Genomic DNA, 13401 nt, shown 5'->3' with positions numbered 1-13401 from the left:
GCTCCGCTCCCTCGCATATTACCCCCACCCCCTCCCCCATCATAAAAAGGGATCGACGCCCCTTGGGATGATTGTCTTAACTGACTTAATTCAAACAATTCAGAAATCCCATTGAAATGATAAAGTTTTTATCATATACTACATATACAGAAGTACATATATATATATCCGTACTACCATTTTATTTCTTTCATTTCACTTAATTTTTGCACGTACCCATAGCGCGTGTGTGCGTAAAACTTTGGGCTTGTATTTGTGCTCGTATTTGATGACTATCGCCGATCATCTCCTCCCTCCCTCCCCCCCCCCCCCCCCCCCCCCACTCCTCGGTACGGATAAAGGTCTTCCCGGAGGTGCTGATGCAAATTTGGATGCGTTGCACGCGTGCATTTTAATTTGAACCCCCTTTTTACACGTTTATTTGAGAAACTCATGAAATCGCATGCCTTAACCCTAACTAGGCCGGGCTATTTAGGTAGTTGATAGAGCCGGGGGGGGGGGGCCTCCCAGGCCCCCCCCCCCCCCCTCCAGATCTCGGCCGTCGACCGCGCGATCGCGACGAAAATTGGCACACACATTGCCTATGATGTAATCTAAAATACCATGAAGTTATTTTTCTCAAAAAAATCATCATTTATGCAAAATTATGCTAATTTATGCATGATGATGCCTAAAATCAGACTAATTGGTATAAATCACAAAATAAAGCTCAAAACAGGCACATTTTTTGTGTACATATTCTTTTTAGTGTCCTTAGCAAATGTAATAAAAAAAATTGTGATATCAGAAAAAATTCTTAACTATTTTATTGTTTTTTGGAATTTCTTATGTATTTCTTTGCTTTTTCGACTTTATGTTTTCATTGTTTTTTCGATGAAATTTGTCCGCGACATCGCTCCGAACAAGAAAATATGTTATTCATTGATTTTAATCAATAAAACACCAAAATAATCATGCTTTTATGAAATTTGCCTGTAAGCACAGTTTGCATTGAAATTGTACACGAATTAACGTTTTTGAGCAATTTTTGGTCTGACATGCATGTACATATTTATGCGTAACTTCGGAACCGCGCACCTGGGCGTCGCAAATTTGGTGTCAAAAGATGCGGGAAACTCGAAAGAAAAAAGTCATGAAACGTCGCGGCGATACCTTTTTGCCATTGCGATACATCGCGCGGAACGTTGGAGGGGGGGGGGGGGCCTTCAAGGCCCCCCCCCCCCCCGGCCTAGTTAGGGTTAAGTTGAACGAACTAGATTACCTTTTTGAATGTTAATCTCAGTGATCATTCAAATTCACTCGAATTTGAATGATCGCATCGTTAAATCGAATGCAAAGCCGATGAAATTGACAGGAAAACCTATATTTAGGTTTATGTTTTATATTATACAGTATTATGCATTCCATTATAAGCACATAAAGCAGACAGTGCAGAAGGTGTGTACTTACAGGGGCGTCACCAGCTTTTTTTCAAGGGGGGTGCGTTTTGACACTAAATGTTTACGAGATTTTTTGGACAGACATTTGGAATATAGGAAGCTCTCAATCCCTAGACTTTTACTGTTTTTTGAGGGAAACCAAGCGGGGAAAGGGCACCGGCGTAGCTAGGATTTCATCTTGGGGAAGGGGGGGGGGGGGGAGTTAGTATGCGAGGGAGCGAGCAAGGGTGGGGGGAGGGTGTGGAAGTGCCGGAGGGGGTTGTACCCCCTATAAATGGATATGGAATGACGGTGTGATACGACAAATTACTGGCGATATCAGGAGAATGGCATAACGACTACATGCGAGCGAGCGGAGCGAGCGAGCTTGAAAATTTTGACATTTTACAGTCCAAAAACTGCCGTTTGTAGCCATATTTTTTTGCTTTGTAAATGAAGGGGGGCGGGCGCACCGGACGCAACTGCTCACAATTACTGGCAGCAACATCAGGTGATTGGCATAATAATTAAATGCGAGCGAGCGAAGAGAGCGAGCTTTGAAATTTTGACATTTTACAGTCCCCAAACTGCCATTTGGAGCCATATTTTTTCGCTTTGGAAATAAAGGAGGGTTGGGGGCGCAACGGGCGCAACTGCCGGTAATTACTGGCAGCAACATCAGGAGAATTGCTTAACAATTAAATGCGAGCGAGCGAGCGAGCTTGAAAATTTTGACATTTTACAGTCCAAAAACTGCCGTTTGTAGCCATATTTTTTGCCTTGGAAATTACGGGGGGGGGGGGGGGCGCACCGGGCGGAACTGCTGGCAATTACTGGCACCAACATCAGGTGAATTGCATAACGCTTAAAATAATGTGAGCGAGCGAAGAGAGCGAGCTTGAAAATTTTGACATTTTACAGTAAGAAAAACTGCCGTTTGTAGCTATATTTTTTTCGCTTTGGAAATTAAGGGGGGGGGGCGCACCGGGCGCAAATGCTGACAATTACTGGTAGTAACATCAGAAGAATGGCATAAAGATTAAATGCGAGCGAGCTTGAAAATTTTGACATTTTACAGTCCAAAAACTGCCATTTGAAGCTATAGCTTTTTTGCTTTCGAAATTAAGGGGGCGTAGGCCTACCTGGCGGAACTGCTGGCAATTACTGGCAGCAATATCAGGAGAATTTAAATGCGAACGAGCGGAGCGAGCGAGCTTGAAAATTTTGGCATTCTCACAGTCCCCAAACTGCCGATTGTAGCTATATTTTTTCGCTTTGGAAATTAAGGGGGGGGGGGGAGCACCAGATGCAACTGCCGGCAATTACTGGCAGCAACTTCAGGAAAATGGCATTACGACTAAATGCGAGCGAGCAGAGCGAGCACGCTTGAAAATTTTGACATTTTACTGTCCAAAAACTGCCGTTTGAAGCTGTATTATTTTTTTTTCGCTTTGGAAATTAAAAGGGGGGGGGGGGGACGCCCGGTGCGCCCCTCCCCCTGGATCCGCCACTTGTAGTCAAGGGTGTGGGTTTATGTTCATGACTGGGGGAGGTATGACCAGCGAGGGGTTGTCGAAGTGACCAAGCGGGGGAAGGATGTCCAAAATCTGCACTTTAGAGCATCCCCTAAACTAATTGTGCGCGTTTGTGTGTGTGTGTGTGTATTATATACATGGAAAAGTTAGGAATTAGCCCAGGTCAAGTCTTTTTATTGGCAATGCAAGACATTTCTATATAGACTAGTATGTAAAGTAACACTGCAAAATCAATGATCTAGCTTTGATATAACGAAGCGTAAGGTACAAAGGTGTACATTCTACATCACATTGCGCAACACTGTAGCGACTCTTCGTTCAGATGTACTGGGTATACTGCGCACATCCTGCTTATATGCAGAATGCCAACCAGGAATCACGCTGAATCACAATCTTTTGTCGAGTCCGGGCTTTAATTTTGAACAATGTTTCACACTATATACCTATTTAATTATGGTTAAAAGAAATCATAGAAAAATATCTTATTTCTTGATCACCCTTTCATTCAAAAGCAGTTTACTAACATTTGAATTACTATTTCGGTAAGTTTTTTTTTTTTTTAAGCAGCGGATTGGGAAGGGGGCGCACCCCCCCCCCTCCGTAGTTACGCCACTGCTTTTGGGTGAAATAATTGGACAGATTTCTTTAATTCTAACAAAAAAGCAAGAAAATCTTTTCATCGCGGGAATTATGATTATGTGGGGTGGGGCAAATGATGCGCTTGCCTTCCAATACTTTTAGGGGGGCAACATTATTGTTTTCTTTCAAAAGCAAGAAAATGTTCTCATTTCGGGAATAATCAATTATGGGGGGGGAATTAAAATATGCTTGCCCCTCCAATATTTTTATGGTGGTAACTTTTTGTTTTTCTGTCAAAAAAAAAAGATAAGAAAATCTTCCCGTCTCTGGAATTATGGAAGGGGGGGGGGGGGGTGGGCAAAATGATATGCTTGCCCCTCCATTTTTTTTCTTTTTTTCTTTTTTTTAATGAGGCTAAGGGTCGCTCTTGGGCTGGCAATATGGATTGGTCAGAAGTAACGTACATAGACCCTACATACACGTACATGCAAACGTGTATAAGTGCTCCGTATGGTACGGATGTACAGTACGTATTTAAAATAGTAAACACTGTAGAATACTAGTAGATATGTATAAAATCAGTGCTGCCAGAACCAGGGGTGCGAATTGTTTTTGCCGACGATTTTTTTTTTTTTTTTTGTCTCTGGTGCAAAATACGAAAAAAAATAGAAAAGAATAATTATTTAGCGTACGGCGTTGAGGTCGCTCGCAGACTGAATTTTTTTTTTTAAAAGGATCTGAAGGGGGGGGGGGGGTGCGTTCGCACCCAACGCACCCCCCCCCCCCCCCCCCTGGTGACGCCCATGACTTAGCATTGTCAGCAGTTAAGTATGGATTGAATGAGATATTATCAATTAAAAACGTTGAAGCATGAAGTGTCTCCTTAATGTGACATCCATAGTTTTATAATTTTTTTTTTTTTTTGGGGGGGGGGGGGGATTTGAGTGCGCGCTCTACGTGTTCAATTTTTGTTTTGCTTTGTTTTAATACCGTCATTGTCAAGACTCCTGAAGAAGGCGGAGGCCGCTGAAAATTCGAGTCGAATAAACTCATTCTTTTTTGGCCAAAAATGCATTACCAGTATATTTCTTCATTTCTTCGTGGAGCCAATACGTGAGTTCTCAACATATATACATATATGTATATATATATATATATATATATATATATAGTGAAAACATTTTGTTTCTGGTCAGTTTTCCCTTTCTTTGGTTATATATATATGTATATATATATGTGTGTGTGTGTGTGTTTATATATATATATGTATATCTATATATATGTATTATATATATTTTATATATATATGTATATATATATATATATAATATATATTTTTTATTTATATATATATATATATTTATTTATGTATGTAGCAGTTTGAATGATCTATGATCTCTAACTTTAGTAATAAAAGGTGGGTGCCGGCAACGTGATCATTATTGATTTCAAGGCTTTCGTTAGTGTATCATCAATTTTTTTTCTTTCGTACGATGTTCAGTGTCAAAGTAGATTACTGACTGGAAAGGGAAGGGATGGGATGAGATGTATCTAATTTTGATAATAGTCCCGCGTGGTAAACAACTAATGTGCACACATCCGTGTGACACTCAATGCTTGGTCACGCTCGCTACTCCCTGCGAGCCTTGAGGCCATATTAATTCACGCAGAAAGACAAGATGACTGAGGCTTGGGGCAGTTAATGCTCTAGGAGAGAAATGAAGTTATGGGTTTCATAGTGGTCATGAATGTCTATTAATCCTCCAAAGGCGGAAATCTGCAAAGCAGCCATATTGCATTGCAAGGATATCAGCACTAACAAGGACACGCACTGTGATGGCCAGTTAAATTGACTTTCTTAACTTTATGGAATGGAAACGTGATAAATGAACGACAAATAGCTCTGAGATCCGTTTCAGCTTTAAGTCATTTCAAAGTTCAGTGACATGTGCATTGAAGTCGTTGTATTCGGAAGTACTAGATTTAGATGGGTCACGCGCTAAGATTGCAGTTCATTGCTTTCGGATGCAGTTTTACAAGAGGACATCCTTGATACAGGAGAAAATAACAATGTCTAACATCTTTTGAATGGGAGACGACGATAGTGAATAAGAGAAATCTTAATCACACCTATTAAACTGGAACGACAGGGACTTTTCTGCAAATGACTGGCATCACGTGAGCCCGAGTGGTTAGTTGAGGGCGCCATGGTAGAAGACATGCCGAATAAAAGTCGTTTCGACTGTCCCACCATTATGTTATATTGATCGTTAAACACAATTTCATGCTATAACTGATTTTGTTTCCATTCATTTGATGTAAAAATAGTCCTTCAGTATCAATCCCTATTTCTGACATATTTTCACTTCACAGACATACGAAAGGGAGCAAAACACCCCGTCAGTATAGACAACTGAAAATAATTGCCAACGAACGCATGTCTGTATATAGGTGTCTTGGTTGTCAGATGTCTTTCGAACTATAATATTTTGACCAGGATACTTGATTTGATCCACTCAATAAAGCCAATGTAGTGAGAGTGACAAGCGTTTCCCTGCCGCTAAGATGTGTACCCTGATGTGTGCTTGGCCTCTTTCTCATCTAAATCATACGAAACAAAATAATACTCCCCTCGGCAGGCACAAGGGTCTTGACATTTCTGGAACGGTTTCGAAATTGGCCAACAACAATGCAGAAAGGAAAATGCCATTATCCAGCGTCTGGGCACAAGTTGTCAGTGTTTCTATTCGAAGGGTACTGGCTGTGTGCTTACTGTCTTCCGGTTTCGGTGGCAGAGCATAGCAGATTCCATTCAAACTTTCATCTGAAATCGTATTTTCTGAACATATCACCATTCTACGGTACCAAAGAGCTTCGATTCATATCTAATTCTTCAAATATTTCAAACCCATTACGCTGAACAAACATCCAGACTCTGATCATGGCATCGCGACGTGTCGGCCCTAGTTCTGACGGATCAGTGATCAGAGTAAGGAATATAAATAAATACAGTTTCAAAAAAAAAAAAAAAAAGCGGAATGATAGAAAAGACGCCGCCAGCGGCCACTCATTTTTTATCCCGTGGTGATGTCACACTCATTATCTTTTTTGAAGGTATTAAGAAAATATTTGAAGTATACTTTCACTAACGGAGGATTCGAAATTCATGTGATTATATTATTTTGACAGATAATTGTTCATCTGGTTCTCCGGGGACGAGGGGAAACATCAACACGGCGTGGCATTTATTGTTAGGAAAGAAATTTCCAGCAGTGTCATCAGCTGCACCCCAATCTCCAGCAGGCTGATCTCCATTCGCATCTCAGCCAGACCACACAAATTGACTATTATCCAAGCCTATGCTCCAACTTCAGGCCATGGTGATGAGGAAGTGGAGGAATTCTATGACCAGCTGGAGGCCACAATAGCAAAAGTCCCAAGGAAAGACCTCATGATGGTTCAGGGATACTGGAATGCCAAGGTAGGCCCAGATGCTTACGAGAACTGGGCAGGGACAGTCGGGAGATTTGGCATGGGAGATACTAATGACAGAGGCATCAGGCTACTGGAATTTGCCAAAAGTCACTGCCTAACCCTGGCCAACACTCTGCACCCCAAAAACTGGTCCAGAACTGTAACCTGGCACTCACCAAATGGTCAAGTGCACAACCAGATAGACTTCATTCTGGTACCACAACGCTTCAAGTCCAGCATTAACAAAGCAAACACGAGGACCTTCCCAGGTGCTGACATTGGCAGCGACCACGACCTTGTGCTTACAACTATCAAGCTGAAGCTGAATTCGAAGTGTCAAAAGAATAGCCCTCGCATTTGCTTCGATCTCAAAAAATAGGGCTGAGTGTTAAATTCACATCTTTATGAATAATTAGATATATGTAGGCTTTTTGATAGAATCTGCTTTATTGGTTTTACTTTTTTTTTTCATTGATTAATGCTGAGCTACATCTTAGTTAAGCACTGGATATCTTGAAAGTCATTGCCTTTATTTCACCCTCTTTACTCTTGTCCCTGTAACTGTGTGTCCAAGTCCAAGTTATTTTTTTTCTTCCCATTATTCAATCCCTTATTCTGTTTAAATACATTTTTTCTCTTTTAACATCCGTTAGTGTGCTTCCCCCCCCCCCACAATTATTTCATTTTCGCATATTGTATGTATATATTGTACATAGTTTTCAGGCTGAATTTTCCAGTCTTGTGTATCTGGTGTTTTTTGTTTTGTATCTGTAAATACGAGTTTCTGCAATTTACAAGCTTTGCTTCTCAGCAGGACTCCTATCTTTTCCACCTCATGTACTAGTATATGTTAACTCTTTTTAGCTATCTGTCATGTTTGTGTAATCATTGATTTCTTGTCTTCACCCAATACCGAGGTATTACAATTTCTGTAATTTGTTTTCTTGGTGGAATTGAGCAAATAAATTGAATTGAATTGAATTGAATTGAATTGAAAAACTTCAAGACCCAGAGGCTGTGGAAATATTCAAAGCTCAAGTTGGAGGAAAGTTTGCAGTACTCAGTGTACTCGACAATGACATAGACACTCTTGCTGGTAATATCAAGGAAGTGTTACTGACAACGGCTGACGAAGTGCTGGGGAAGCAGCAAAAGAGATCCAAACCTTGGGTCACGACGGAAGTGCTTGACCTCTGTGACAAGAGACGAGAGCTGAGGCATGCTAAACACACCAGCCATGAGGCAAGAATACAGTACCGAGAGATGAATAGGGAGGTCAGGAAGAAAGTGAAAGCTGCCAAGGAGGACTGGATTGAAGCCCAGTGCAAAGTCATAGACAAAGGACTGACTGCAGGAAACATCAAGGAGGCTTACAACACTCTTAAAGACCTAATAAAATGATTTAGACATTTTTTTCTCAATAACGAAATAATATTAAATGTTAAATTCTAAGTAATTCTATGGTTGTGCGGGGTTTTTTACTGTTCTGAATTTTGTTCTATATTTGTTAACATAATGGATGCAATTTCCTCGGTTTTGGAAAACTGTCTATACTTTCGCCGCATGCGGCGCACTATCACTTCTAAATTGTGATGACGTCTAAGAACGGAGTCGTCGATATTGATTGTCCGACCAGCCTAGCCATAGCCAGCGCGAGCTGGCATGCGGCAAGGCTATGCTAGCGCAGCGCAGCGACAGCCGGCCGGCTGCTAGCGCTGGCGGGGGAGCGAGCTAGCGAGCGCATAGCAGGTGCTGCGCTGCACTATTGTCATTGGCTAAGCCTTTAGACAAAAGAATATTTAATGAATTGTATCGAATTTAATACTGCCAATAATACAGATTACAACTGTGGTACGCTTGGATATCCATTATTTTCGGCAAACTCGTGAAATAGGCCCCACCACTGCGTGTCTGTACTAATACTACGGCGACTCGCCTGTTTAAATACTCGTGAATTCAGCCCCACCGTGTGGCGTTCATCGGTAGGTAAGCACGGTTGTGGGGCTGCCTTCCACAGTCATACTCGTGAATGCGGCGAAAATGACTTCCTAATATGTCCCTCGACTAATTTAACGGCCAATTTAACCATAAATACAACCCTACCTAACCCTAAACCCTATAGGACCTACCCTTGCTTGCTATAAACGCACGGGTACGGTGCACGCGCACTGCGGTTGGGCCTATTTCACGATAGCCCCACCACCACTGCGTGTCTGTACTAATACTACGGCGACTCGCCTGCTTTATAGGCCTAGACCTACTCGTGAATTCAGCCCCGCCGTGGCGTTCATCGGTAGATAAGCACGGCGGTGGGGTTTCCTTCCACAATATGATTTGTAGCATAAAACAAAAACTACTCGACCAAAATTGACGATCATTCTTGGTATCGTTTTTCTTAGAAAATGACGCATCTAAATTACTGATAACAATATATTAAAATTGCAGAAACTGACCATGGAAACTGGTTAGGCCTTTTTTTTTTTTTTTTTTTTTTGAGCCACGACCCATCCTGTAACATATCCCCCTAACCAGTTAGAGTGTAGCCTCTGTACTACTACCAAAGATTCTGCTATTACTACTTACTAGTCTACTAGACCTAGTGGTAATAGTTCTACTACTAGTAGTAGCACTAGTAGACTACCCACTAGTAGACTACTACACTACTAGTAGACTGCTAGACTACTACTAGTAGTTTAACTTGTTAGCGCCGGCCGACGGGCCAGGCCACGGCCGGGACGCTCCCGCTTGCTGCGGCCGGAGTAGCCGCTCACTTTGTGAGCGAGCTGGGTCTGTTCTACTACTTACTAGACAAACAGTTACAACTTATAATGTCAATCATGTAGATAAGAATACAGTATATCCTTTCTAACGTTAAACTATATGGGGGCATACCAGACATACCACTCTGTATTTCCCAGGCGATCGTTTCCGTGAGGTCTATTCTCGGACTTGGTGCCATGTTCATACGCTCTTGCACTGGCAGCGGGGGAGATGCAGCTGGTTCATATCGGTAAGGTTCATCGGCTGCCTCTCCCTCCCCATCTTCCCCTTCAACTTCATGTGCCTCCTCTTCTTCTCCGCTGTCGTCAGAGCTGCAGTCTTCATCATCATCATCATCATCAATGTCGAAGTTTACCCATATAGGGGAAGACATTATGCTCGAGGTACCAGGTATTTGTGCAAGCTAACTTAGTGATAATGTACGTGGTACTAATGCGTACATGTCGACAGTCAGTGTGTCGACCGGGAGCGCACATCCCGCGGGGCCCGGGCCTGGCCGGGCTAGCTAACGTGTACGCGCGTGTACCAAGCTAGTAATCTAAGTGCTTGTGCTGAGCGGCGTCTGCTAACTAAGCACAACTCCGTGCTTATACGTCATCAATCGGTTCAGGGGTGTTGGTCACGTGACTATCTTTTTCGCAAAAGCTGCAACGAGGTCCTAAAAAAATGTGATATTTGGGGAGTTTCTAGAAGCGATAAAAACCGGAATGACACTGACAACATATTTACATTGATAATCATGACATATATATTACATTTCTCTTGCATATTCAAACGTTTTGCAAGCATTTTATTAGGTCTTTAAGACCCTGACCAAAACCAGCCAGCCAAAGTGTCCTGTCATAGATGATAAAGATGGTAACCTCCTAACAAACAGCGAAGAAATTTTGAAAAGATGGACTGAGTACTGTAGTGACCTCTACAACTACCAGCTTCACCTAGACACCAGTATTCAGGCAGACACACAGGTTAAAGATGATGAGGAAGATGAGCCCCTTGTAATAAAGGAAGAGGTAGAAAAGGCAATCCTCAGTTTGAAACCAGGGAAGTCACCGAGAGTGGATAACGTCCCCACTAAGCTCTTATAAAGTGCGGAGGAGAAGCCACAGTTCAGGCCCTCACAACACTATGTCAGAAGATATGGGAGGAGAAAAGATGGCCAAGAGAATGGGCCCAGTGCCTGATCATTCCACTTCCAAAGAAGGGTAACCCAAGGCAGTGTCAAAATAACAGGACCATAAGCATCATTAGCCACCCCAGCAAGGTAATGCTCAGAGTTATCCTCAACCGACTGACTACCACAGCGGATGAGCTGTTGGCAGAAGAACAGGCAGAATTCAGAGCTGGCTGGAGCACAGTGGAGCAGATCTTTAACTGCAGAGTTCTGATCGAAAAGCATCTACAGCACCAGCGAGACCTCTTCCACAATTTCATCGACTTCAAAAAGGCTTTCGATAGAGTCTGGCACGATGGCCTGTGGAAGATCATGAGAGAGTTTGGTATAGACGAACAATAGAGGGGGAGGGGTAGCCCTATATATATATTACGAATTGCGAGGAGAAATAAGAACTGATATTGATATTGAAGGTTGGGAAAGCCTGTTTGTGGAAATCATCAATGATAAAATGAAAAATAAGATAATTGGTGTTATATACAGGCCACCAAATCATAAAACCGAAACGTTTTTAGAAAATTTTGATGAATGCATCAACACGATTACACAAGAAAATAAGGAAATTTATATTATGGGCGACTATAATATTGACATGACGAAAATAGATACTTTAGCGGTAAAATTAGAAACTATTCTTTTTTCATATGCTTTCCATTCCCATATTGATAACCCAACAAGAATATCCCAAACATCTAAAACCTTGTTGGATAATATTTTTCTAATAACTTTTCAGTAAATAAATTCATTAATGGTATCTATATTATGATATATCTGATCATTTACCGACATTCATTATTCTTCGTTATTCTGAAAACGTCAAAAGTATTTCAAAACCCAGGCCAATAATGTACAGAAAAGAATCAGACGAGAATATTGAATTACTTAATCTTGACTTGATGAAGGAAGAATGGCAAGAAGTGTATCTTCAAAATAACGCCGATAAAGCTTATGATATTTTCCTAGATAAACTTTTATATCATTATCGAAAAAAAAACATTCCTGTAGTTAAGAAAAAAATACGTAAAAAGAACAAACACCCCTGGATTACAAAGGGAATCATCAATTCAATAAAAACCCTTAATAAATTGTATAAACTGGCGATTACTACCCACAATACAAAACATTTTACAGATTACAAAAAGTATAGAAATATACTCAGTAATTTGATTCGTATTTCTCGTAAAATGTATTATTCCGATGAGTTTGATAATCAAAAGGATAACGTAAATGGCTTATGGGAAACTATATATGAAATTACAGGTAAAAATAATAAGGAAACATCGTCCGTTTTTTATAATGACAACAAAGAACTCACAAACCCTGATGAAATATCTGATGCTTTTAACTCATACTTCGTAAATATTGGCCCCCAATTAGCTTCAAAAATAAAAAACAAACATGTTCATTCAAACTTTACTGAATTTCTTCCACCAAACTGCGACAAATCCCTTTTCTTTACCCCAACAGATGAGGATGAAATACTGGAGATTGTTAACAGATTAAAGCCAAGTAGATCCAGTGGCCATGATGAAATAAGTGTTTATATACTGAAGAAAATCATCAAACAAATAACCACACCTTTATCTTACATTTTCAATCTTTCACTGTCTTCTGGAATATGCCCAAACTCATTAAAAATTGCGAAAGTAGTTCCAATTTTCAAAAGAAAAGACGACCCTTCTCTTTTAACAAATTATAGACCAATATCGTTATTACCTAGTATTTCTAAAATTCTGGAAAAAATTATTCATAAACGCCTGTACATTTTTCTTCATGTAAATGACCTACTTATTCCTAATCAGTTTGGATTTAGAAAGGGCCATTCCACCGATTTAGCTATAATTCAATTGTTAGATAAGATTACTGAATCTTTTGCAAATAAAAAAACACTTTATAGGAATTTTCATGGATTTATCAAAGGCTTTTGATACCATAGATCATGATATATTAATTTACAAATTAAAAAGATATGGTATTCGCGGTTTAGCACTTTCTTGGATTATTGATTATTTATCCAACAGAAAGCAATATGTACTATTTAAGTCATCTAAATCTCCGAATTCTAATATTGTATGTGGTGTTCCCCAGGGATCAATTCTTGGCCCCCTACTGTTCCTTGTATATATCAATGATATAATAAATACATCAAAAACTCTTAAATTTATACTTTTTGCGGATGATACTAATATTTTTTACTCCCATGAGAACCTCGAAACACTGTTTAATACTCTGAACACGGAAATAGACAAAGTCTCCCAATGGTTTATATGTAATAAATTATCCCTTAATGTCTCTAAAACAAATTTTATACGTTTCAAACCTACTGCTTCACAGAACATTAACAGCAGTTATAATATTAATATTGATGGATTATCCTTAACTGAAGTAAGATTTACTAATTTTTTAGGAATCACAATTGACTCGAGTTTAACTTGGAACG

At 40.4% G+C, this 13401-nt stretch overlaps 1 protein-coding gene across 1 annotated transcript in view; it reads left to right on the top strand.

Moving 5' to 3' along the window:
- The window catches only part of LOC139733132 (uncharacterized), a 139334-nt gene extending 130927 nt beyond the window's left edge, over positions 1-8407 (top strand). The window contains exons 2-3 of the mRNA XM_071643973.1: positions 6836-7341; positions 8013-8407. Coding sequence (XP_071500074.1) covers positions 6836-7341; positions 8013-8407 — 901 coding nt within the window. The remainder of the gene's footprint in view (positions 1-6835; positions 7342-8012) is intronic.
- The last annotated feature ends 4994 nt before the right edge of the window (positions 8408-13401 follow it).

Source organism: Diadema antillarum, unplaced genomic scaffold (assembly GCF_040938485.1).
Source record: "Diadema antillarum isolate AM-2024a unplaced genomic scaffold, OU_Dant_1.0 seq00000461_RagTag, whole genome shotgun sequence".
Lineage (NCBI taxonomy): Eukaryota > Metazoa > Echinodermata > Echinoidea > Diadematoida > Diadematidae > Diadema > Diadema antillarum.
This window is presented reverse-complemented; position numbering and strand designations above follow the sequence as displayed.